The sequence below is a fragment of the Centruroides vittatus genome, unplaced genomic scaffold, assembly GCF_030686945.1.
Source record: "Centruroides vittatus isolate TY-2023 unplaced genomic scaffold, ASM3068694v2 scaffold_386, whole genome shotgun sequence".
NCBI classification, from domain to species: domain Eukaryota; kingdom Metazoa; phylum Arthropoda; class Arachnida; order Scorpiones; family Buthidae; genus Centruroides; species Centruroides vittatus.
In genome coordinates, this window is record NW_027122706.1 from 8,639,823 (window position 1) to 8,665,450 (window position 25,628).

General features: G+C 33.8%; 1 protein-coding gene across 6 annotated transcripts in view; it reads left to right on the top strand.

Annotated features, from left to right (window-relative positions):
• LOC136988851 (intermembrane lipid transfer protein VPS13A-like) overlaps positions 1-25,628 on the top strand; it is a 368,680-nt gene that overhangs the window by 298,144 nt on the left and 44,908 nt on the right. For all 6 annotated transcript variants that reach the window (XM_067286838.1, XM_067286837.1, XM_067286842.1 and 3 more), the window contains 7 exons: positions 1,777-1,842; positions 3,062-3,187; positions 3,266-3,399; positions 6,648-6,783; positions 16,992-17,091; positions 17,197-17,342; positions 22,003-22,374. In XM_067286838.1, coding sequence (XP_067142939.1) covers positions 1,777-1,842; positions 3,062-3,187; positions 3,266-3,399; positions 6,648-6,783; positions 16,992-17,091; positions 17,197-17,342; positions 22,003-22,374 — 1,080 coding nt within the window. The remainder of the gene's footprint in view (positions 1-1,776; positions 1,843-3,061; positions 3,188-3,265; positions 3,400-6,647; positions 6,784-16,991; positions 17,092-17,196; positions 17,343-22,002; positions 22,375-25,628) is intronic.

Below are 25,628 nucleotides of genomic sequence, written 5' to 3' on the forward strand. Positions count from 1 at the left end.
ACAAGTAATCATTCCCAAAGGCCTACTGAATTAATGTAAAGGTTTTGGTGGCGGACTTTCCAAGTTTAATGAAAAATTTGATAGCATAACATTGCTCCACAAAATGATCCATCGCGTTGTGTTACATTAACTGAAAACAAGGTTCATGGGAATGAATGTCCTCACCCGCCGACAGCTTGGAGGCAAATGAGACCGGGTGAGTTTTGAAGCTAACACTTCCCGCCACCTAGCACAGCAGGTTAGAATAAGTTACAGCATATCATTGCATCATGAAAAAATTGGTTGCATTACTTATGAAACGTACCTTGTATATACCTGTTGGGAAAAGAGATTTTTTTTTGCTGGCATCCCACAAAAATTCCTGTATCTTGTTACACGAATTAAAGATTCTGATTTTAAAAATTCCAGTTTTTTTGTGTATGGTATTCACTCACTTCACAGGTAGTACTGATTTCAAGCTTGCCAAAATATTGTCTTTCTGAATGCCTGTGGTGAATCTGCATCAGTGAACACCAATGCTGCTGAATCATGGCTAGAAACTGTTCATCCAATACTGCAAGAATATTCTGAATGTGACATCTTCAGCTTAGATGAGACAAGTGTGAACACACCAATCTCATCTGTTCACTCCTACAATCTGATACCATCAAAATCTTTAGCACTGAAAGACAAAATCTGCAATAATGGCAAACACGGTAAGGAGTAGATCACAGTCTTTCTGTGTTCCAGAGAAATTTCTGTCTGTAATAATTGGCAATCCTCATTGCATGAGGCAGGCAGTTATGAAAGGGCATCTGCAGTTACTTTGCTTACACAAGTTGAATAAAAGCTCTTAGATGACTGGTTGCTAGGTTTTCAAAAATGAAATAGCAACACAAAAAGGAAAGTCTTGTTGCTGATGATTGAGTATCATCCTACAGAATTAAAAGCCCACACATTCCCAATATGTGTGTGCTATTTTTACCAGCAAACACCACCAGCATTATCCAGTTCTTAGATCAAGGCATAATTTCACAACTGAAAGCTGGGTGTGGGAAGCATTCGATGAGATATATGCTTGGAGAGATTTCTCAAAGTGTCCCCACTGAAGAAATAATAAAATAGAATGCCTTGGATGCATTGCAGAATGTTGTGACCACCTGGCAAGAAATTCTGGCTAAAAGCATTAGAAACTGTTTTGAAAAATCAGGTTTTGTTCAATGATGTACAAATACTGGTGACATTGAAAACAGCCAGAAAAACAGAGAGATTGAAATACCATCTAAATGGGAAGCCTTAACAGAAAACATTAACTACATTGTGAACTTCCTAGATTATGTGAGTATGGATAATGATATTGTAAAAACCAATGACATTAACTTCAATAAGACAATATCAAACCTGGATGCAGCTACAATACCAGCACAAATGCTAGACTTGCCTTATCAGTACAGTACTACAGTATGCATTGTTAATGTTGAATTATAAAGTATTTATAACATTATTAATCATTATTGATTAACAAAAGTAGCATTCTGTATACATAGCTGTATTCCATTTGCTTAATAAATTACTTCAGTTATATGGCATTTGGCACTTTGTACAGAAATATGTAAATTTTGGATAATTTGAAACTTGATACTTTTAAGTTGTAATTATTTTGATTCCTGAATTTCAAACTGAAGAGGATTTCCTGTATATTTAAATTAAATTATTATATAAATAGTATTAAGCTATATTCATTTTAATTATTAATTTAAATTTATTTATAATAATTTATTTTAATTACATATATAGCGCCATTTACGTTATATGGAAGAAAATGAACAAGCAGATCTATGGTTTGATATTGCTCCAAATCAGGTAAATAAAATAAAATTGATAAAATTTATATAGTATGTAATTGTTGTAATGATTTGAAATATTCTTTGAGACAAATTGATCAAATATTGCATATTTAAATCATAACAAAATACAGAAACAGGAGAGAATGTCAGAAAATAAGTTTACACATTAGAATTAAAATAATTCTCTTAAAATAAGCTTTAAAAATGAATATGCATGAAAATACTAATTTCATTGATTAATCATAACTATCATTTTCATATTTTTTTACATATTGTAAGATAGTTTTTGTTGTTCTATTCTTTCATATTAATTTTGCTCTTTTTCAAGTTCAGAGAGGTATTTTCAGTATTGCTGTTGATATATCTCATCCAAAGCAATGTTTTATGCATTATCTTTTGCAAATTGATTGTTACTTAACTGTCTGGGCAGTGGTAGTTTTCATACTATTACATAAATTAAAACAAATGAAATTAATAGATGTTATTATTGAATAAGTGAGCCAAGATTTCACATTCAAACTCATCTAATGTCATCCATTGTAGATTGGGTTTGTCTCCTATTAACAAATAAATAATATTTTTGATTTTAGTAGTTTTATATCTCTTTTTTTCTTTTTATTATATGTTGCTGTAAATCTAACTAGAAATACACAGTGTATATACAGTAAAATTGTCTAAAACAGAAACCTGCCTAAATGGAAAACATTGTTCATAACAGTCAATTTTCTACATTAAATCTTATTACAAGCCATCATACTTTATTTATTTATTATTATTTTTTCATGTTACTTATTTTAGTTTATTTCTATATTATATGTTCCATTTTTATTGTAGCAATTGTTTTCATAAGATGTTTTATATTTTATTTCTTAAAGTGCAAATTTCAGTGACATACTATACTTTGAATGTTCAAATGTTTTTGAAAAACTGTTCTTTATTTGAAATAGTTGTTGTTCTAATCTGAAGGTGAGACAGAATGATTAAAATATACAAGAACATTTTAATATTTTAATTTTTTTTTAAATATTGAAATAAGTTGTATGTATTTGAAATCTGAATACAAAATTAGAAATTGACTCATATTAATTTTTTCAATAGGACTAAGATGCATCACTTGTTAGCATAAAATTCTTTTAATTTTAATTTTTCTCAATATTATCAAGCATATTTTTTAATTTATTCAATGCTAGGATCATTTTAAATATTAATTTTTTTTATATCTTTTTATTTTATAGTGTTTGCCTTTCTGGCCAGATACTGATTCCATGAAAATGTTAGTTAAAAATAGAGACAGCAAAATTGTATCTCAGCATTTTCCTATCAGCACAAACCATAAAACAGTGTTAAGAATGGACCATGGTGTAAATATCCTTAATATATTCTTACATTTTCAATAATGTTATATTTCTTTTAATAACTTTTTGTACCTTTTTTTTAAGTCTGCTTTATGTGTAGAAGTTACTGGAGGAACTGATACACACTCTTCCATTACATTTTATCCATATTGTGTTGGAGATGTTCCTGTTCGTGTAGAAAATTTATGTGAGGATTTATTTTTCAAAATTCATCAAAAGTGAGTTATTTTATTCTTACATAATATTGTTATTTTATTTTTGACAAATATTTACAACAATGAATAAAGAAAAATATAAATTTTGTGAAATATTTAAAATTTTAATATATATCTACATAATTATTGTATAAGGCTCTAGTAGAATTTCCATAAATGGCTAATCAAACAGATAATACTTTGACAATTAAAAAATCAAGCTTAAATAGATCTCTTTAAAATTTTTCCCACTATTTACTAATATTCAGTACCATAAAGTATAAATTTATGATGACCATTAATCTCTAATTTTTCAAACTTATCTTTATTCTGGTTTATTGGAATAATAAAACATTGTTGATTATCCGATGGATCGAAGTCCACGGATGTAATAAGGATGTATATTAAGGACTCAAGTAATGACCAATTACACGTGCACGAATTTGGCGAAACAACAGTAATTTATTCTAACAGTACAATAACCGCGAGATGCTTCCTAACCCTCAAGTTTACACGATACACGACTTACAACTAATGAAATTTACAATACTCTATATACATATATACATACACATTTTCCTTCTATACGATAATTGCATATATTAGCCTTCGACGAATCACGGTATTATGTTAAGTGAATGCAACACGATCTCGAGTTCCAAGCGTTCTTTTTCTTTACGTCAATTCTCAAAACTAATAGTTCTGTCCGATACCTGAACGTAATTTACGTCACCAGAAGTACGTCCCTCGTTGATACTCCTCAATTACACTACGATGGAAACGGATTGTGCTTCCCGACTGAAAGTGGTCGCCCTTTCTAGACTCCTGTTCTCCCGGTCTAACTCCGATGTCCTTGCTGACCTTTCCTCGACGACCTTCCTCGACGAATCCAAAAACAGCCAAAAAGTGTCCTCAATCGTGAGAGTTCCTCAATTTATACTTCCCGCTCTCCGGAAGTCCGCTTCACTTATTGTCCCACTCTGAACCAATCAGAAGGCTTTTCACGTATCCTAAGGTGTCATCATAAGAAAATTCCACGCGACACGGTACAAACCAAGAAAACCCGATACATACAAAAAAGGAAACCGAGAAAATAAATTAATAATAATAATAATAACAATAATACATAGTTGCGTAGCACTACAACATAATAAAGGTTTGAGAACAAAACATAAAAGCATGTTTTGTTCTCATATTTATTTATCTGTTAAATTCAGATTTTTCTGTGTATGAAATTTAATATTCAAATTAGTTAATCATTAGAATGTTAATTAAATAACATTTAAAGCTTTAACAACATTTATTAAGATAATTTCATTTTTAACTTTTTCTTGATTATAAAAGACTTGTAATTTGGATTATTAATACATTTATAACAAAAAAGTTACATACCTAAGTAGAATTGTCTGATTGTTGCAAAAGTTGGCATGCAGCTATGTCTCAGACAGGTATGTAAATGATTACAATTGTAGTCTGATTGCATGCCAGATAATGCCACCAGATATCCTTAAAATTTATACTTGTATTCTATAAAAAAGCTTGCAGAGGCACAGTTTTCATAATTGTAGTGTTGCCTATTGTTGGATGTTTTAAAATGTTAGGCATACATGTATGATGCATTGAAAGAAATTATGGAGACAACTGATGGAGGTTGAGATAGGTCACATCACTCTTCTGAAAGAAGCAAGATGGTCATTTTCTCAAATTGTCTACTATTTTGGCTGTTCTGATCTGACTGTGAGGAAACAATGGGGCAATGAATATGTTAAGACAAACATGGCAAGCAGACTCTGGATGCCCCAGAGAGACAAGGAAAGACGATTGCATGATTATGAGAAATGCATAAATAACTGCATTGGCATTTTTTGTCCACCAACCAGAGACAGTAATATCACTATAGAACTGTCTCTTCCCAAACCACTGGTAGACAACTGGTAGAAGGAAATTTGCATGCACAGTTATCATTATATGTCCTGCCATTAACACCGTCACCATTGCTTTCATTTGCAGTGGTTCTGTATGGACTTCTGCAGAATGATAGCATATCATCATTAGCAATGTGTCCCAGTTCTGATTGGAAATGGAGGACCACTAATAAGCTCTTTAATCTCACCTTTACTGTTGAGCAGCACACTACTCCACTGTTTGAGTACTGGTCTGGGAGTCATCTTGTATGACAATCAGTCATTTCCAATAGTGATATGAAGGACATTGATAGCACAATAATATGTTCAGGAAATCCTACACCCTCATGTTTTCCCTTTTATGGCAAGCCTGCAAGCAGTAATTTTTCAGCAAGCTAATGCTTGGTTGCTCAGAATTTTTCATTTATGTCTCTGTTGAGTTGCCAAACTTCCTTGGCCTATTTGATTTGCTAATTTGTTACCCATCAAGCATTTGTGGAACCAGATGGGATGCTAGCTTCAGCTGCCTATAAATATTAGTGATATGGAGTGTCAGTTGCAACATCTATGGGCAAATCTTTTACAGTGCCTGTATGCATCCATTCCTGACCATATCATCATACATATCTAAGCAAGAGAAAGTCATACAGAGTAGTTAAGGTTCTTTTAAATTGTATCATTGTTCCACAGGAAATTGTCTCTTTACTATGAAATTATATTCTCTTATCACCATCATCATTATATTTGCACTAATAAAGTTTCATTCAATTCCAGTTCCTCTTTCTTGGCACAATTTTTCATCAATAACTATGTAAGCATCTTCCAATATTATATAAAGCCATTTTAATATTTCTCTGTTATATTATTTTTGGGCTACAATTTGAAAAATTTGTAGGCCTATTAATTCCCACTGTCATCCATCTGTTCTTTATGGAGTTAGTATGGAGTTAGTAGATAAAAGCCAAGACCGAATATGGAAAAATTACAGGCAGGAGGCCCAGATTAACTATATATGAACTTCCGATGCAAACTGGAAGTCATGTTATTTCAATTTAAAACTTTTCCCCTGAAAGTAGTTAATAGATGACTGGCACAACTCTATTGCTAACAGAAAAATATCATATACAGGGACAAGACATTACTAATTTGAGGTGGAGAGCATATATTTTAAATTAAAAAGTTATAAATGTGATTAAAAATTGTAGCCCGGCATTGTGACAATGTCACAATAAATAATTGCTTATTTATTTATTTATTTATTATATTAATATTCAGAACAATGAATTACATTATATGTATAATAAGATATAAATAAAACAATTAATTCCAACTTAATAATAATTTTATGTATTATTTCTTTATTTTAAGATCACAAAGTCAAGTAACATTATTAAGTCCATATCAGTCTGTTCTTTATACATGGGATGATCCAAGTTTAGAACAAACATTAATATGGAATCTGTATAACAGAAAAAAACCAGGTTTTCCAGCACAAATTGCTAGAGTAAGTATTTAGCTATGTTACAATTACTTATTTTGCTTATAAAAGTAAAATTTAATTTATTTTTATGTATTCTTATTTTAGCAAATGATAAGTCTACTTGGTAAAAGATAGTTTACATTTAATTATTGGTCTTATCTAATGTTTGGAATATTTCTAACGTTCTCCAACATATTTTTCTAAAATTTAAAATTAATTTTGTATTTATTAATAATAATAATATAAAGAAAGGAGGTTTTGCACTTGGAAATGGAAATGTTATTGAATCCATGGAAGAAGACAAGTTCTACATGTATTTAGGTTTCCAACAGCCCAAACTAACAAAACATACACAAATAAAGCAGATTATTTAAAGAATATCAAAGTAGGTTAAACACTATTCTCAGATCACTGTTACATGCAAAACACACAGTTAAAACGATAAACACATATGTCATTCCAGTAATCACTTATTATTTTGGAATCATACATTGGATTCACACAGATTTTGAGCAACTCCAAAGGAAAACAAGAACAATACTTACTGAGCATAAACAGCATCATCCTAAATCTGCCACAGAAAGATTAATCCTTTTATGTAAAGATGGTGGATGTGGCCTGATTGACATAGTTAACCTTCACTACAAACAAATACAGTCACTGCAAGAGTTTTTCTACAAAAAACAAGAAACATCACAGTTACGTAAAACAGTAACTCCAGCAGATTCAAATAACACAACACACAAAAATCATAGACATTATTAAACAATCGTGGGCTCAAAAGGCACTCCATGGCAGACATTCCTATGACTTGGCCCAGGATTTTGACAAGACAACATCAAACAGCTGGTTAGATAGGGGATGCCTCTTTAGAGAGATGGAAAGGCTCATGATTGCCATACAGGATCAGGTCTCCCACTTGTGAGTTCTAGCGTAGATTTTAGTTTCGAAGCGGTTTTTTGTAGCGTTTTTACGTTATTTTGCTTTAGCTATTATCTTTTGCGTATTGACTCTGGGAAGCTTGCTACCTTCTCGAGGTGCGTCCTGTGAGTAGCTTTACCCAAAGCGAAACCAAAAGCAAGCTGAAAAAGCCTTTTTCAAGGCTACACCATGGCCAAAAGGCCAAAGCCAGAAGACAGCAGCAGTGATGCCTCGTCCGCAAGTGACGGTGAGGAAATGGAGATCAACCTAGAAGAGGAACGGTTCAAAGTAGCTGAGGGCTACCGGAAGCAGCTAGGGAGATACCTGGCGAAGAACGGAAACTCCCGCTTAGGTACGCGGGAACACTATGAATATATTATGGACGTTGTTGGAAGCATCATCAATGTCTTTAGAGAGGGAGAGATGCACGACATCTTCGGACAACTAAAAGAAATGAGTGCCAAAATAGACACCATGAACAGACAGGGGAGCAAGCCGCTCTTCTCTCAAGTTGTGGCCAACAGACGCCCACTGGCAGCGAAAGAAGTCATTTTCGTAGAGCTGCAGAGCCAGGGAGATGACCCTGAGAAAACCAAGAAGCTACTAAAGGAAAAAATCAACCCCAGAAGCCTTGGGGTTGGAATCCAGGGAGTACGAAAACTCAAGAAAGGGGGAGTTGCTATTGAAGTAGCGACCACCGAAGAGAAAGTAAAACTTAAGGAGCAGATAGAAGGGGCAGGCCTGAAGACCTCAGAACCTGTTAAACGGAAGCCCCGTATTATGGTTTATGGAGTGCCTAAGGAGTATACTAAAGAGGAAGTTGTGGAAAGCCTCTTCCACCAGAATGAGGCCATTGCCAATGTTCACGGCAACCTCGAAAAATTTAAGCAAGAAGTAACGGCCAAGTTTCCGCTTGGTGGCAAAGAGAAACCCAGTATGAACTGGGTTCTGGAGGTCAGCCCGACGTACCGGAATATCTTTAAAAAGATCAAAAAAGTAAACATACAATGGATACGGTGCGGAGTCGACGACTTCGTTTCAGTCATACAATGCTACAAATGCTGTTGCCTCAGGCACTTTGCCAAAGATTGCCCAGAGGCCAAAAGGGTGTGTAGCCAGTGTGGGGAAGACCACACCTATAAAGACTGTCCCAACAAGAAGACGGTGAAGATCTGTGTCAACTGTAAAAGGGACAAGGCCGAGAACTACCATCACAATGCTTGCGACAAAAGCTGTCCGGCCATACAACGTATAAGAAAGAAAATAATGACCAAAATCGACTATGGCCAGTAGTAGGTTAGCGGTCAATGGTAAGAACATCAAAGTGTTACAAGTGAACTTACAAAAATCGAAAGCAGCTATGGCAGCCTTTTGCAAAACCATGGAAAGGGTAGACGTTGCCCTAATACAAGAACTCTACCGGGTTAGGGCCTCTATTGGGGCCTGAGAAAACAATTCCTCGTTCTGCATGAGCCTGCGCCCCTTGCAGCCATCATAATCCGGAATGATAGGATTCCCTCTTTCTATTACGAGCATTTGAGCACAACCAGAGTTGTCTGTGCCTCAATCGGGACTGGACAAGACAAATACGTCCTTGTCAGTGTTTACTGTGCCATAACAGAAGAACTTGAAGAGATCCTGAAACAACTGGACCTCATAATCCGTGCTCTCCCCCATGAACAGATAATCATAGGAGGAGACCTCAATGCCCACTCCCACCTGTGGGGCGACCCGGACAATGACGACCGGGCAGACGACATTCTGCAATTCATTAACTCCAAAGGGCTACATGTCCTCAACGATCCCGGCTCGCTGCCCCGATCGGGGAGAGCTGGATGGACATTACCTGCTGTAACAACAGAGCCCTTAAAGAAGTTTCCGACTGGGAGGTCTCAGCGCATGTCAGCCTGAGCGACCATGCCTATATTTATTACACGCTCGGCACTGAAGACCAGATAGACGAGCACACTGAGAAGTATGATGTTAGAAGGGCGGACGGGGCTTTGCTTGAGACTAATCTTATCCAACGAGTTTGGACCATCCAACTCGAAACAGCTGAGAACAGCCTAGCAGCAAGTGAAAAGGTCAATACCTTTATTGATACTATTCAAGACCTATGTGACAAACACATTCCCAGGAAGAAGAAAAGGGACAAGGTTGTTCCCTGGTGGACCCCCGAACTCACCAAACTGAGGGGGGAAAACAACCGACTAAGGCGGAGGTACCAGAGGGCAAGAGGACAACAAGAGCGAAGCGCTAGGTACCAAGAGTACCAACAGCTCGAAAAACAGTATAAGCTGGCCATTAAAGAGACCAAACTATCATCATGGCTGGATTTCTGTTCTGAAAGCTCCACCAAACCATGGGGCTACATTTATAAGAGTTGCTGTAACAAACTTAAGACGCCCATGGTACTGAGGAGTTTAACTACTACAGGCGGCCACACCTGTGACACCGAAGATACCATCAATGTACTAATGGACCGGTTTTTTCCGGTAGACAATCCAGAAATGGACACCCATGACCATGAGATTGTACGGGAAGATCTGGAAACAGAGTATCTGGAGGCCAAAGTGCCTAAGTTCACCTACGCAGAGGTGGAAGAAGGGGTGAGACACCTCAAAAAAGGGAAGGCCCCAGGCCTAGACGGACTAACTAGCGAAATCGTCCACAAACTGTGGACCATAATCCCAGACGATCTGGTTAGAGTTTATAACATGTGCTTGGAATACGGGATTTTCCCGGAAAGGTGGAAGAAGGCCAGACTGGTAATCATCCCAAAGGCGGCGAACAAAAGCAAAAGCGATCCCGGGAGCTATCGGCCCATTAGCCTGCTCCCAGTGATGGGGAAAATATTGGATTATCTGCTAGTCCAAAGGCTCACATACCAACTTATAAAAGACAGGGCCCTTAGCCCGAAACAGTTTGGCTTCCTGCCTGAGAAGTCCACCGAAGACATCATATGTCAAGTCATAAACGATGTTAAACAGACTACTTCTGATTACAAGTATTGTTGCCTGTTGAGCTTCGATATAAAGGGCGCGTTCGATCACGCCTGGTGGTCCCAGATTCTTTTGAATCTCAGGCGGGCAAAGTGCCCAGTCAACATGTACAAGCTCGTGGAGAATTACTTCCACAACCGGACCGTCGAGTTTGTCTACGGGAGGCTTCACGTTACAAGAGGAATTAACAGAGGGTGTCCCCATGGGTCTAACTCTGGGCCCCTCTTCTGGAACATTCTTTTTAATAGTTTCCTGGCTCATGATAAAGACGTTAAAGAATACGCTTATGCTGACGACACCATCTTACTATTTGGGGCCAACTCCCGAAGGGAGATTGAAACCCACGGGACCAGTCTGTTGAAGACAGCGGTCGACATTGGCAGAAAATATAAACTAGAGTTTAATCCCAAGAAAACTCAAGGGATCATCTTCCACAAGATAGGTGAATCAGACCTGTATAAACGGGTGCCGACCATTAAGATGGAGAATGAATCTATTGCTATTGTACCGACAATGAAGTATCTGGGCGTTGTCCTAGACAAGAACCTAAATTGGTATGAGCACATCAAAATGCTTAAAACTAGGAGCGACCTCATGTACTACAATCTGGCCAGGGTCGCTAAGGCCAACTGGGGCCTGGATACAGAAGCCGTTAAAGAAATTTACAATATGGTGATCGTCCCAAAGATTACCTACGCAGCTGCGGCTTGGCACACGGCCACGGACAAAGTACGGAATAAGAGGATGCTATTCACAGCCCAAAGGCATGCTACTCTGCGGATTGCCAAGGCATTTCGCACCATCTCCACCGAGGCCCTGCTTGTCATCTGCGGGGTACCTCCCATCAATCTAGTGGTTCATGAAAAGGCTCAAAATTATAAAGTGAGGAAGGGCCTAATGGTCCGTGTAGGTGACAGAATCTTTCCAGCTGGGACTTATTCCACCAAACCTGCCTTCACTGAGTTACCGAGTCCCCCTGATCGCATGAAGATTAAAGAATATGGCGAGAGCCAGAACAACGATGCCGAGATATACACAGACGGCTCAAAAAGCGAAATAGGAGTGGGGGCGGCTCTGGTGGTCTTTGTGGAGGGCGTGGAAGTTGACCATAGGCAGTACCGGCTAAACAATAACTGCACGGTTTATCAAGCCGAGATGATGGCTATTAGAGAAGCAGTGAGGTATTACACTGAATCGATGACTGACAAAACGGTGCTAATCTGTACAGATAGCAGAAGCGCCCTTGATGCCCTATGCCAATATAGGGATACCAACCGAATAACTAACAACATAAAAATGATGATCAAACAGCATAATAGCAAAGGGACCATCGGCTTTAAATGGGTCCGGGCACACGTTGGTGTGGCCGGGAACGAAAGGGCCGATCAGTTGGCCAAAGAGGCAACCAATAAGACAGAAATTGACTTCACAGAACTACCTGCTTCCTATATTAAATGGGAAATTAGAGAGAGCATGCGGAGGAGGTGGCAATTAAGATGGAATGAGTCTGAAAAAGGTAGACACACGTACAATGTCCTACCAAATATAGAAGAAAGGCTTAGTGAACTTAGATGGATTCCGGTGGATTTCTACCTCACTCAAGTCCTATCAGGCCACGCCAAATGCACGACCTACTTTAAAAAGACAAATAAGTACGACACGGGAGAGTGTATCTGCGGGACAAATAAGCAAACTGTGGAACACCTGTTGCTAGAGTGTGCGAGGTACGCCGCTTTGAGGACCGAGCTAGAATGCTCATTCTACAAGGACCATGATAACACTCCACTCAACCTATACCACATTATCAGGACCAAGTGTGTCCTACCTGAATTTAGAAGGCTAGTTAAAGCCATCTTTAACTGTAACGACCCAAACCTCGGGTAAGCCACCCAAAGGATTAGTGCAGCGAGTTGCCGCACGGATTAGTGCTCTGCAAAACGCACCAATGTAATTTTATGTATTGTATTCTATCTCTGTTACATTTGTTTTATAAGAAGTGTGCTATAGTGCTTGATTGAAATAAAGATTGGGAAACCCTCTGTAGTACTCTGCGGGGCAGAGGGGTACTCTGATCCCCGTAAGGAAAAATGATGAATTTCCTAATGAAAAAAAAAAAAAAAAAAAAAACAGGATCAGGTCATAAATACTAAAAACTACAGAAAACACATACTCAAAAAAAAAACACTCACAAATGACATATAGAAAATGTCACATCATGCCAGAAACTATACAACACATCACTTCTGGTTGCAAGCTCTTGGCACAGATAGATTATTTACACAGACATAATCAAGTAGCAAATATTGAGCTTGCAAACAAACACAAATTATTAGACATCCACAAACCATACTACAAATACATTCCACAGACAGTATTGGAAAACAACACACACAAAATGTACTACGACAGAGCCATAATCACAGAGAAAACAATTTACCACAGCAGACCAGACATCACACTCATTGACAAACACAATAAAATCACATACATTATAGATATATCCATTTCAAACACTCACAATGTACAAAACACATGTACTGGAAAAATCAGCAAGTACATGGAACTTGCCCAGGAAATATGGCATCTGTGGATGATACATAGAGTGCTTATTGTACCTGTCATTCTCTCCTCTACAGATGTCATACCACACACACTACACAAAAGCCTAGGAACATTACAATTGAATAGAAATACATACATCATACTACAGAAGGCCACTGTATTGAATATATATCATATTATTAGGAAATTCCTGAATACAGATGCACTGACACATTTATTTAATTTTTGTTTTGTTTTGGTTGCTATTGCTTGACCTTGACTTTGGTCTGGCATAGTACATAGCAACTGATGTCAACCAAGTATAACCCACTAAACCCAACATAATAATAATAATAGACTTTTGGTAAATGTATCAATAAAGTATTAAGCTATCTTATTTCCCTTCATTTAAAATTATCAAATTTGTTAATAATGCTGGGCTAGATTAGCCTCATGACATTAGAGTATTGGACTAATTTTTTAAGATTAGTAGTTTATAGCTACTATTATGCAATTCTTTTGTTTTTTTTTTGGTCTAATATTTAATAAAAGAATAATTCATATTTTGATTGGTTTGGCCGTTTCTGTGACAAATGATTACAATATCAATATTGATTTTGTGTGATAACAGACCATTTTCGATAGTTATAAAGACAAGATTGTATGAAATTAATTATCATGTTGATTGTGACTACAGATTAATTGTAATTGTAATTTTGTCAATATTAAATGATTAAAATCTTGAATCTTAAATACTGTATTTTACGGACTATAAGACGCTACGGACTATAAAATGTGCCTGAATTTTGGAGACAATTTTTTGAAGAAAAAAGTGCATCTTATAGTCCGTAAAATACGGTAATTTTCAGATTTAGAATGACTTGGTATTATCAACAAAATTCTATTTTTGTTAATAACTTAATCATATTCTTTATCAATGATAACTCATAAAAATAGAGGCTCCTCAATACTAGATATTTGTATAGAATTAATATGGGCATTCTTGAGGCATATTGATTGTCAAATACCAGATTTATTGTTTATTGCTTCTCTAGTGGTGATGGATGGGGGTCCAATGTATTCAGACAGACCACCCAAAAAATTCCTGGGATTTTTTCAACCTATCCAAATTCAATACCAGGTCCCCCAAGTGGTAGGCTGCTACCTTAACTTACCCATACTTTAGATTATGGAAACAAAAGCTTAGATTTTCCATATTTTTTTTATGTAGGAGATTGGCCTAGTGATTTCTTAATGTGCACCACCAAATTATGGTCTTACCTATAGCTGATCATGACTATGTCAATATCGACGCTGCACTATGATAACTGATTTAAGCTCAGTATATCACAACACACTTTGATTTCTATTCCATGGATGAAATTTAATGACTGAGATGGTGTATGGAAGAAATGTTACTGTATACATTTAATGATCAAAAAGAAAATTTTCAATGTTTCTACATACTTGAATACAGCAATCAAAGAAATTGGTTGATTATTATCCAAGATATTTAACATTGAAATCATGAACACCTCTTTTTTTTGATGGCCCTATATAAAATATAACAGTAAATTATAAAATTTTTTCTGGTATTATTCAAAAGCAGTTTGGTTACAAATTGATACTATATTGGATTTCATAACATTCTCATTTTTGTAGTTATTAATTTTATTTCATTTCAGCACAAAATTTGGCTCATACTTCATGAGAAGAGAGTGTGTCTGTTCTTTTCTTAGTGATATTCTTCCTATAGACATTCATACTTTAAAAGAATGAGTACAGAAATTAGCTTACTGTTCTCTGTTTAAAATATGATTACTGTAATGTACTGTACAGTAAATTACACATTAAAGCTATTTCCTTTTTTGTAAAATGCTTTATAAATGAAGGAGAATGCTTGTAATATGAGTAAAAAAGAAAATAAAGAATATAGCAAATTGAGGAAGATAATCCAAAGTACATTTTCAAAAATTTAGATAATTTACTGTCCAAAATACATAGATTTATGCATAAGCATCAATAAACATTTCTGTTTTATCAGGCTTCCTGGTTAACAGCACAAAAATTGCAGAATATGAAGCAAAGAAAACTTTACTTTTTCTGCATACAAAAAGAAAATATATTTAAGTCAGGGGTAATACACCATGTTGTGCATTTTTTATATTACTCCTGTTCAATTTAGTATCATTTTCTCTTTTTCCATTCTCATGAACCAACTTTTAATATTTCTTTTCGATTGTTACAGAGTGCCTAGATATTCTTGTTACTGTTCCTTTGAAGGTTCTTCCTTTCAGTTATTATAGTGCAATTAGTTTTGAGATTAAATCTTGTGAATCATCTCTAAAGCATTTTTTATTTCTTATTATTTTGGAGTGTTAAATTTACTCAGAATATATTGATACATATGAAAATGTATAGTTTGCAAATATACTAAATCTGTTAAGTTCTTTCATAAATTTTCAATACTTTCACTTACATTTCTTGCGTCATTTTGCAGATTTATAATCATTGACAATGGCTTTTTATCCACCATCATAAACAAATCTGTTTATTGTCATATTTATTTTCTTTCACTAATTGATTTCAACTGCATAATTACCAGTGCCAACATGTGATTCATGCATTCCATCAATTACTTCCAATTGCATCATAAGCATCAAGAATGCTTATACATGTTATTTGTAAATAACTGATTTTCAGGTTGATTTTATTCCATCCATTTAATCCAAGCAGTTTCAAATAGTTATTTTCTTTTTTATAGTTTCTATTTCAATTCTATCAGTATGTCTTAAAGTATTATTGTCATTCAAACTAAATAGCATTTAAATGATATTCACAATACAAACACACTGCTGACTATTTCTAGACCAGTGATCTCTTGATTAAAATATTAAAATGCATGCATAGAAAAATTAGCCATATACATCACTTATAAATTTTCATATACATTGCATATTCATTTTGCATCATGATAGTTAGATGAACTGTAATAATAATAAAAGAAAAGTGTATAGTGCCATTTAAGAGGATTCCAGAGAGATGCCAAAAATAAAAATAATTAGGAAATACAGTCAAACCTGTTTTTATGCGCTCTTTTTATGTGCGATTTTTATTTGTGCGATTTTTTTAATGCGAATTTTTAATTTGTGCGGTTTTTTTTGTGCGATTTTTTATTTGTGCGGTATAGTTGGCGACTAGTCTCGTGCGATTCGTCATGTCTCACGTTGACTTATTATAGCTAAATAAACTTATTATAGCATAAATGCACTTATTATAGTAATATTATTGCATGAATATGCGAAAAATGAAATAATTTACTTTTTAAGTCAACAAAACACCACCTGGACAAAAATATGTAAAACAGACGATAGACCAGACGATGCAGTCAAGTGCTGACATCTGTTGTCAATAAATTCTATTTCGTACGGTTTTGAGTTATTTTCTACGCGAGACTTTTTTTATGCGGTCCCTAGTCACCGCATAAAAAAATATTTTTTTAATTGTGTTGCGAAAACTATTTGTTACAGCCATTCGTGAAGTTTCGTGCGATTTCTTTTTATGCGTTTTTTTTAATGCGGTCCCTATCCCCCGCATAAAAACAGGTTTGACTGTATAAAATAAACGGTTTTTTGTATCTGTATGTGTAATAAATCATTTTCAAATTTCAGATACTAATTATAGTATATGAAATTAAATAGATTTAAAAAATAGCAATTTAACTTATTATTTTAATAGATAATAACAAATATTTATTAATGTTAATAGGATGGACATGGCAGTGAAACATTAACTGTACATTCATTGAAACAAAATGCAAATATTCAAAAATGTAAATCACCAGCAGAAACAAGCAGTACTGATGATGGTTTGTATAAGTGTTTAAAATTATTTACAAGAAATTACTGTTAATTAATTATAGATAAATTTAATATTCAGTTAAATTAAAATTGACTGAAACACAAATTAACAGATGATAGTGAGTCAGAAGAAACTGCACTTTTACCTCAAAAAACAAGAAAAGATAAAGTTATTGTTTATTGGGTCTCTTATCTTGATGATCATCAAAGAGTTTTGCTTTTTACTCAGGATGAAAGAGTATCAAAACAAGTTGCAAAGGTGTGTATAAATATCAAAACTAAAGATTATTATATAATTAAAAATACACAATTAATTGTTTTTATTAATATAATATGCTATTTTTTAGTCTTTACTATATTTTAACATTGTTTTTGTTTTTAATTCATGTACTGTACAGTGGTGCTTCATACTTCTAATTTAATTCATTCCAGGAAGTTGTTCGAAGTCCAAAGCAATTTTTCCCATTAGAAATAACAGAAAGTGAATTAATGCAATTCCCAGACCCTGAACAATACCCATTTCAATAAACTTAAAACAGCAAATACACATAATTTAAGATAACACAGTTAAATGCCCAAATATAAATTAAAACATGAAAATAATGTGTAATAAAATGAAAATTGCATTTATTGGTGGACTTCGGCATCTTAACATAGATGTGTGACTTAATTATAACAGTTGTGAACTTTAAAATATTATACACTGCTGGCCATTAAAAATACTACACCAGTAAGGAAAGCAAATAGCAGAATCATATTTATTGTACACATACAGTATAATGGGAGGAAGACATGATTAAATTGACAGATAATTTTGAGGTACAGAGCATGCAGAAATCAGTACTCAGAACAGCTGAGAGTATGGAATTGATGGGTCCAGAAGGGCCATACAAAATGCCATGCAGAATCTCAGCAGCCCCTGGTCAGTAACACCAGTGTTGACAGACATCTCTTCCATATGGTCTTGTGGGATTGTAGCCAGGTCACATACCCTGAGTCAGAAACTTAGGTTGTTTTCAGAACAACAAGTGTTTGTCTGCACAAATAGTGCAATGATGTCTGCAGCACCTACACTTCTACCGTGATCAAACTCTGACATGTACTGGTAGGCAGAGCCGTAACTAGGGTATGGCCAATGTGGCCCCCGCCATAGGCGTCGATTTAATAAAGGCGCCAATGAGAAGGTTTTGGAATATGTATTCGAAATTAATAACACACAAAAATTTTTTATATTTATATTTATATAGTATTTTGAATGTCATTAGATAATTTTATTCTAAAAAATGCTATTGTTAAAAAATTATTTTTTTTATAATAAAAATTAAAAAGGCGCCATTTTTATTCTTGGCCATAGGCATTCAAAATCCTAGTTACGGCTCTGCTGGTAGGTATTCCTCCTTTTTACACAAGAATAACAAAACCTTTACACAAGCAACCATCGTGCACATACAATTTTCATATGAGAAACCAGCTTTACAAGCTCCCCTTTTAAATAGACTGTAGGTGGCCTTACTTCTGTGACAATCGCTCATCATTTTTATGTATAATGTTCAACTGTCAGACACAAAGCCTTTTGTTTGTAAGTTTCCTGAATGTTCCATTGCCTGTTAGGCCTGGAGGTACAATAAACCCAGCGGGGAAACAAGAGGGGTATATAAGGACTAAGGACCGACGGAAGTGGGCCCTTTCCTTCTTGGCACTATTGGACAAGCAGACAAAGGTGATCAGCTACAGCTGGAGATTATAATGGAAACATCAAAAGCCAATGGATTGGATTTGAATCAACCCGATAGTTAGAAGAAGATGGCGAATGTGCGACGAGTCTCAAAAGAACTTCTCCCATTTTGGCGTCTACCTTTCCCTGTATTTTTAATTGTGTACCAACGATAGACTAATTTTGTAAATAATTTCGCAGATCAGAAAATATATAATTGTTGCGAAAACCAAATGAATGAATGTAATGGGAACATAGAATACTGAAAAATTTGAATAGCCTCTGAACATCGTACAGAAATCAGATAATATGTTAACTCAACTTTTTGTTGAGGAAATAAACTTACACTCTTACCTGCTTTGCAAGCATGCATTGAAATGCTAATCATTTGCATATCCCAGCAAGTTATACTTTTCATGCAAATTTTGTGTTTGTTGTGTCTGCCTTCATGGCGTAGGTAGGTGAGATTTTAATCGCCAGCAATGTAGATAGTGAGATTTTATTCTTTGTCTAGAAACTTATTCTAAACTTTTTTACTTCACATTTTGTTTGAATAAGATCATGTTTGTGTCGTTCTTATATATTGTCGGAATATTTTTATTTTATTGTTTATTCTCTTGTCATTTTTGTACGCACGATGTTTTTAAAATTGTAAAATATTATTTTTATTATTATATGTTTTTTTTTTTTTTATCGTATATATGTTATGGCAGCACTGTGTTGGCGGTAAGCACACTATATAAAGTGTGAGGGGCTGGCAACGTCCCATTCTGGTTCCTGGTGTTTGAGGAAAGAACGATTTTTCACGACTGCTGTGTGCATAGGGGTGAACAGTCTTCCTTCTCTTTGTGTGTGTGGAAGTTCCTGGTTTTGGTAATCCGTTTCCATCGGAGGGAGAAATCGGAAGTACGATATAAGATTTAGACAAGCGAATCGGTTGCTGGTTTATAACCTCACGGAGCAAATAGTTTTTTTTTTTTATTTGAACCGATTGGATTTGCTCAACTCTTTGTCTTCTCGCCGAAGGACTTTTATTTTGTGAACCGCCTTGTGCTACGTGTGCCAACTTTGTGGAGACGTTGACATTGTATATAAAATTTTTGTACATAAAGTTAGTTCTAAGTGTATTTCTCATTTGTCTCCATTCTTTCGTGGTAATCAAACATCCACACCTGCGATCTTCAACCCTAAGGATCTTCGCAATCCCACATGTTGTAATGTCCTTGGATAAAAAGTAAATCAAGCATATTATGCCTTATGAGTTTTTAAAAGGATATAATGCTGTACACACAGTAAAAACAATTGTAATGTGTATTGTGAAGATACTCCTAAACTTTGAATATGCAAAATGTGGTTTAAAAAGTTTCATTTTGGAAATTTTGAATTAAAGGATACAAAATATGTGGGGATGATGAAAAGCTGTCAACAAAGAAAAATTAAAGAAAGAAATTATTAAAGATTGACAAATAACACACAATACAGTATATATAACCTAACACACCAAAAATAAAGTTAAAAAAGTACTGATAACATACAAGCATAACAAAAGAGCGAAAACAAGAGATGACTTGAGCACATAAAAGATTGTGTGTATGCTTTGAGTACATTTTTTCACTGTGCATGCAGTTCAAACTCAAAGGCAAATTTTTGTCAAATTTTTCATTCAAACTCTGAAGCATTCGAAGTACGAGATACCACTGTATTAGAATATATATTTTTAAAAATCTGATTCAAGTATCTCAATTCAATTTAATGTAATTGGATATAAAAATTTCTTATCATAATTATTGGGTTGTTCGGAAAGTAATTTTGTTTTTTCCATAGAAAAATAAACGCAACATTCTTATATTAAATAAATATTTTATTGAATTATATATTGACCATTTTGATCAAATACCTGTTGTCATTGTTTCTGGTAGTAGCATGATTTCACATTCATAAAAGTTTTGATCGTTGTTTACAAAAAACTGATCCAAGTGATTTTTGACATTGTCATTTTAAGTAAATGTTTTACAGTTAAAAAAAATTTGTATAGACCGGAACAAGTAATAATCTCAGTGTGCCCAATCTGGCGAATACAGTTGGTGTGATAACACATCCCATCTAAGCTATAACAGTTTCTGACAAGTTACCAAACTTTTGTGAAATTTGGCATTATCATGGTAAAACACTACATTTTTGTTGATCAATTCTGGCCTTTTCTGTTTGATGATATTACTCAATTTGTTTACTCGATGGCAGTACACTTTCGAATCAATTGTTAAATTGTCTGGTAAAAGCTCAAAAACAAATTTCTTTAAAATCCCACCATAGAGAGCATCTCTCATTAATAACATGTGGAACCCATATATCGAGCTTTGAAATGAAACTAATTCATTTTAAGTAATAATAAATGGTTCAATTTAACAGATTTAATTCTTAGTGACTTCACGTGTTGTTATATGGCAGATTGCTTCAATCAGTACATTTATTTTGTTTTCATTGGTTTCAAATGGCTATCCAGAATGTGGTGTACCTTCGATATTAAAATTGCCAGAACACAATTTTGTAAACCAGTTTTGGCACTGTCTTTCTCTCCACACATTGTCTCCAAACGTGTACCACAATTTTTTTCTTGTTTGAACAGCATTTTGATTTTTTAGTTATAAAAAAGCAAAATATGCCAAAAATGATGCTTTCAATTTTCCATATTTGATGGGTTGCCGAAAAAAACAATTGCACAGAATCAAACAAAATTTTTTACAAATAAGCCTTAAAATGTCAGCTATAGAAGTATATAATGAAAATGTGGTTTAAAATAAAATTGGCTGGTAAAAATACATCTAATTCCTCTAGTAATAAAAAAACAAAATTACTTTCCAAACAACCCAATATAAACTGAAATACTTTTTGAAATTTTTAATTTTTTTTTATATAATATAAAATCCTTATTTTTTTAGTTAAGAAATTATATCTTAGTAACCCTTTTTAATGATTTCTAGATTACATCTGCTACACATTTAAAAATTTACAAATATAAGATGTCATGTAAAATAATATACTCTTGTATTTAATTTATCTTTTTGTTTTTTGCATATTCTTTTTTATTCAAATTATATCAGAAATGTTTCTGATATGCAGTATACTGTTTAATGCAATATCTAATAAATATTTACCATTAAAAATATTATCATATGAAACTATTAAAAAATAAATTTTTTTGCAGGCAATTGATGGAGAGAATGCAAATTTTGAGTGTTTTCTTTCATTGAATGGAATTAGCTTATCACTAATAAATGGAGCATATAAAGAGATAGCATATTTGGGTATTAAAGGTGCACCTGCCATGTGGGAAATAGAAATTAATCACACATGGAAACTTTTGACTTTAGAATTATCAACTTGGTTGGAAGATAAATGGAGAGGTGAAAAACAAAAAGCAGAATTAAAAGACTATTTACAGGTTGATTTTATCAAAATGCACATGACAAAGCCGTGCTTTGGACAATTACGTCGTACTTATACTCCTTCCTTATGGTGCCATTTTAGGAAATCCACTCATCAGTCATATGTTTATGCAAAAATTCATCGATTTCAGGTAAATTTAATTTAATTTCAATAAAACAAAATTTATAATTATTAATATTATATATGCTTCAAAACAATTTATAATATTATAATTTATATATTGTATAAAATATAAACAAAATGTTAAACACCTTTTAATAAATTGTGAATTATGTTTAACTTCTATATTCATAACAAATTATTCCAAGATGGAAAAAACAAATGTAAACTGATAAAAATTAGCTATAATAACTGATAAATACTATTAACTATTTCACTATAAAATCATTCGTAACACTGAAACAAAACTAATCTGATCTAGCATTAGTGGCATTTTTACTTGAATGATATGTAGGATTTTTAAAGTATATAGTTTTGACATTCTCTCTTAGATAATTTAATAAAAATAAATAAACACTGCCTATATAACCAATATCCAGCAAGAAGAAATTACAACAAAGCAAACGTTTTAAACCATGTTTAATGGGCATCCCTATTAAACATGAATGAAAATGTTTGCTTTCTTGTAATTTCTTCTTGCTTGATATTGGTTATGTGTGTAGTGTTTATTAATGTATTCCTGTTTTTGGGTAGTTGAATTTATAAAAATAAATTTTAATTTTTGAATATCAAGTTATATAAACATAGAAATAGTTAAATTTGTAGTTCCCCACATGAATGAGATGGGAGAGACATGAATAATCACTTGATATACAATTCTATTATTTTTAAATATAGCTAGATATATAACAAAAATTCTATCACAAATATACAAACATAGATGAACAAACATGACTGCACATAGATGTATAAATGTAACAGAAGTCATACATGTGTAGCACCACACACAATATAATAACATTTATGTGAGTTGACCATCCTCGATTGAGATAATTGCCTTCAATCAGTAAACTAATCTTCCAAATCTTAAGTTTTATCACCGAGCTCAAAGTTCCAATTAATATTTGCCATTTGTACCTGACACAACTTCTGATGCAAGTAGATTACGTGTACAGTCCAGCTCCTAACTCATTGCTGATCTCTACAACTGCCTATGCTTGTCATCTTTCTTCTCCTGCAAACATGCAAACACACACACACCCCACACTGGAACGAACTTTACAGAAAAGACGAGATTTCTCTCCTTGTCATGTCTTTTTTGTTCCCCAGAAATGTCACCTGATCAGTTTGGTCCTTACCTCCTGCCATGCCATTGTTATAGTGACCAACCACACACCCAGGGTGCACTAACTGGTGATATGGAAAGGAGTGCACCATATATATGCAGGGTGCACTCCTTGGTGATATGCAGGGTGAACCAATATATATATATATATATTATTAATCATAGTTTTGAATAATTTGTGGTGCTAGTAAATCACAAATTATTCAAAACTATGATTAATAAAATATAAATTTTAAACTAAAGAATTGATTTTTCAATTCAAATATTTGTTGTCAAAAAACAATAAGTACAGTGGAACCTCGCTTAATGAGCATAATTCGATCCAGAACCTTACTCATAATGCAAAACACTCATTAAGTGAAATAATTTTTCTCATAGAAATTAATGTAAAATATGATAATGCATTCCATGCCCAAAAAAATACTCAAATTCCATATTTACTTGCATATAAGACAAGATTTTTATTTATTTTTCACTGCTTCAAAAACCTAGGTCATCCTATATGCGTGAGCGAAGGATCCTTTGCATTTTTGCAATAATTTTTGTGAACCATGTATAGTTCATGCTGCCATTATTGCAGAATGCTATTGAGGTCAAGGTGAATGTCGCTTTTAAAGAGATGATCCGAAAATAGCTGGTCGCTTAGCAATGACTATAAATGTAGTTATTTCATATTTGTTAAATTGGTATTTTTAATGAATATTTGTACATTCTGAATCATTAAAAATAAACTTTGTTCTGTCACGTGCATTATAATCTTTTGGTTTTGCTACATGAGTATCAGGTGCATGGAAAAGCATTCTTCAAAAGCTGATAGCAGTCATTCAGGAAATACTGCATTTTAAATTCACTTGACAGATCAGAGGACGATGCTTTGTGGTGAGAAAGAGGAGAATTGTAATGAAGCTTCAGAGGGTGAGTCCGAGTAGACAAAAGGTGATAGTGTCAAGAAAACATGGTTGTTTGCTTTAATATGTGCATTTGATGATAATTTATTTGTGATTAACAAAATAAAATTAGGATTGTATTAATAAATTTAATTTTCTTTATTTTGATCTTTAAAGTCACATCTCGTCCTATATGCGAGTAAATATGGTATTTTACATATAACGTTTATTCAAAGAAAATTATACAATATACATTGTTAAGGAGCATGAATCATCATTATCTTTTCTTTTAGCATGGAATGTACCAACCTGGAATGCGAATTCGATTTGCAGAAAACAAGAAAATCACAGATAATAGCATGATGGAGCATGCGCACAATCTGGGACTTCCCTCTCCTTGTCACTTGTTAAGCGAGTCATTTTTTAAAAATTTGATTTGTTCATTATGTGAAACACTCTTTATGCAAGGTGCTCATTAAGCAAGGTTCCACTGAATCTGATTTCAGTTACCATCTTTTTTATTTTTAATCATAAGAAAAATTAGTGTAAATGTGATATTTCTAAAAAGGTTTCATTTGTTAACATCATATTCTTAAATTTAATGAGAGAAGGATGTGATGCCTAAAATGCATTTTCATAGTTGAAAAAATTCTCTAATTTCTTCATAATAAATTTATTTTTGAGTATGATCATGAAAGTGTTTCAATACAAAATATTTGAAAATATTCAATCAATATTAAAACTTATTTTATGTCATGTATGTAGATTTTAATGGACTTAAAAATGTTTAGCATCTGAAATAAACATATTCCATGAAAAATAAAAGAAAAACGTTTTTTATTTTTTATTTATGTTTGTTTACATAATAAAAACATTGAGTTTTCAGTATATAAAATTAATAATTATGTTTTAATGAAAATTATATACAGTAAAAACTGCTTAGGCAACTACCTGCATTCAATGGGCACCTGTCAAAATGGGTAAAAATTTCCGGCACGGAATAGTTTATACATAGTCTTCGTATAAGTTATCTCAGCGTTTCTCAAAGTGGGCAGTGAGTAAATCTAGGGGGTGCTGGAGGCAGGGTACTGAATGGTGACCAAAGGCAAAAGTTGGGGTCACTGACAGCCATTCCCTTTCCTCTGATAAAATGATAAGAGGAAATACTGCATTTAATAGTTTCCAGATGTTGAGAACAATGTACAGTAAGAG